We start from the raw sequence: 1367 nt of genomic DNA, 5'->3' as shown, positions 1-1367 counted from the left end.
TATGTATAATGTGGTTATGCGATATTGATTTTTATTTCAGGTCATAAAGGACTGTTTCTAACAAATTTCAACTGATTTGTCATATATCTGTTCTTTCCCAAAACGCAAAAAATAAGCACGTAAACTAATGCTGCAATATCAGAGACCGATATATTGATATACCTTCCTGTTGCTGTAAAGAACAACCAATGTAGCGACGGGACAGAGGCAGACTGGGAACAGTGCGAGGGCGAGACCTATGCCGGAGTAAACCTTCTCGTCCGCTTCCGTTAGGTGTGGATGATCCCACCACTGGGGTCCCTTGACGCCCACGACGCACACCCAGATTAGCAACGCCTTGAACAGGGCCAGAGAATACACGTAAATCAGCTGGTTAATGATCGGGATGATTTGATTGATATAATGACATGTTGATAAGTATCTGACACGTTGCCAGATTAAAAATAATTGATATGTTGCTAAATCGTAGTATTATTCATTTCACTGGAAAGAATGTGGATTTTCTTGTATTTCGACAGAATTCAAGACTGTTTTGCTTCGTTAGCTGGTCATAATCTTGCTTTCCAGGCGATTCCACGGCGCTCACCAGGAGAACCGGCGACAGGATGAACTTCCAAATGACAGGGAACACCACAGTCTTCTTTCGGATCATCACATGGAAGTGTTTGGTGATGTTCTTCGTGCCGTAAAGGTAGACGAGGCCGGACACTTCTAGTAATCCTAGCACCAAGCTGTACATCCAAGGTATGTACGCGTCCATTGCATTCAGTAAGTAGAAACCACCCTGGGACGATGTGAAAAAGAAAGTATATCAGTAAGCAGAAACCTCCCAAATGATAAAAAAAAGTGTTACGAATTAAAAATAAAGTGCTAAAGATATCGAGAACCTACCATCAGAGGCCAAAATGTTTACCAAAATGGTAATGGGTTTTAAACGACTTTTCCTGTGCACGGCAAATGGAACAGCAGCTAAACCACAAACTCTACAGGGACCTCAAACATTCCCGAAATAGACCAATTATTAGCAGCCACCCATGAAGCGCCTATTCCACCTCGCATCGACAGATCGGAGGACGCCCGCGTACCCGTGACACGAAGAACAGACTCGCCAGCAGCCCGCCGAGACACACGAGACACTCGCACGTGAAGCGCCGTCCGCCGCTGCGCCACTTGATGGGCAGGAGGTCGTTGATGCTGACCAACACGGTGGCGGCCAGCGCGTTCGTGTGGTCGAGGAGAGCCTTGCACACGCACAGGTACAAGACTACGCCGGCCAGTTGCTGCTCCTGCATTTGTGCGACGGCGTATGACGAAATGATGAAGAAGTAACCAGGGCCTGCGAAGGGAGAGGGAAGGTGAGTCTGACG

The 1367-nt window shown here is 46.9% G+C and overlaps 1 protein-coding gene across 1 annotated transcript in view; it reads right to left on the bottom strand.

Annotated features, from left to right (window-relative positions):
- The window catches only part of LOC119587121 (sodium-dependent noradrenaline transporter-like), an 11503-nt gene that overhangs the window by 2967 nt on the left and 7169 nt on the right, over window positions 1-1367 (bottom strand). The window contains exons 10-12 of the mRNA XM_037935873.1: window positions 1086-1336; window positions 587-784; window positions 163-336 (exon numbers count right to left, since the gene is read on the bottom strand). Coding sequence (XP_037791801.1) covers window positions 163-336; window positions 587-784; window positions 1086-1336 — 623 coding nt within the window. The remainder of the gene's footprint in view (window positions 1-162; window positions 337-586; window positions 785-1085; window positions 1337-1367) is intronic.

Source organism: Penaeus monodon, chromosome 22 (genome assembly GCF_015228065.2).
Source record: "Penaeus monodon isolate SGIC_2016 chromosome 22, NSTDA_Pmon_1, whole genome shotgun sequence".
Classification (NCBI taxonomy): domain Eukaryota; kingdom Metazoa; phylum Arthropoda; class Malacostraca; order Decapoda; family Penaeidae; genus Penaeus; species Penaeus monodon.
This window is presented reverse-complemented; position numbering and strand designations above follow the sequence as displayed.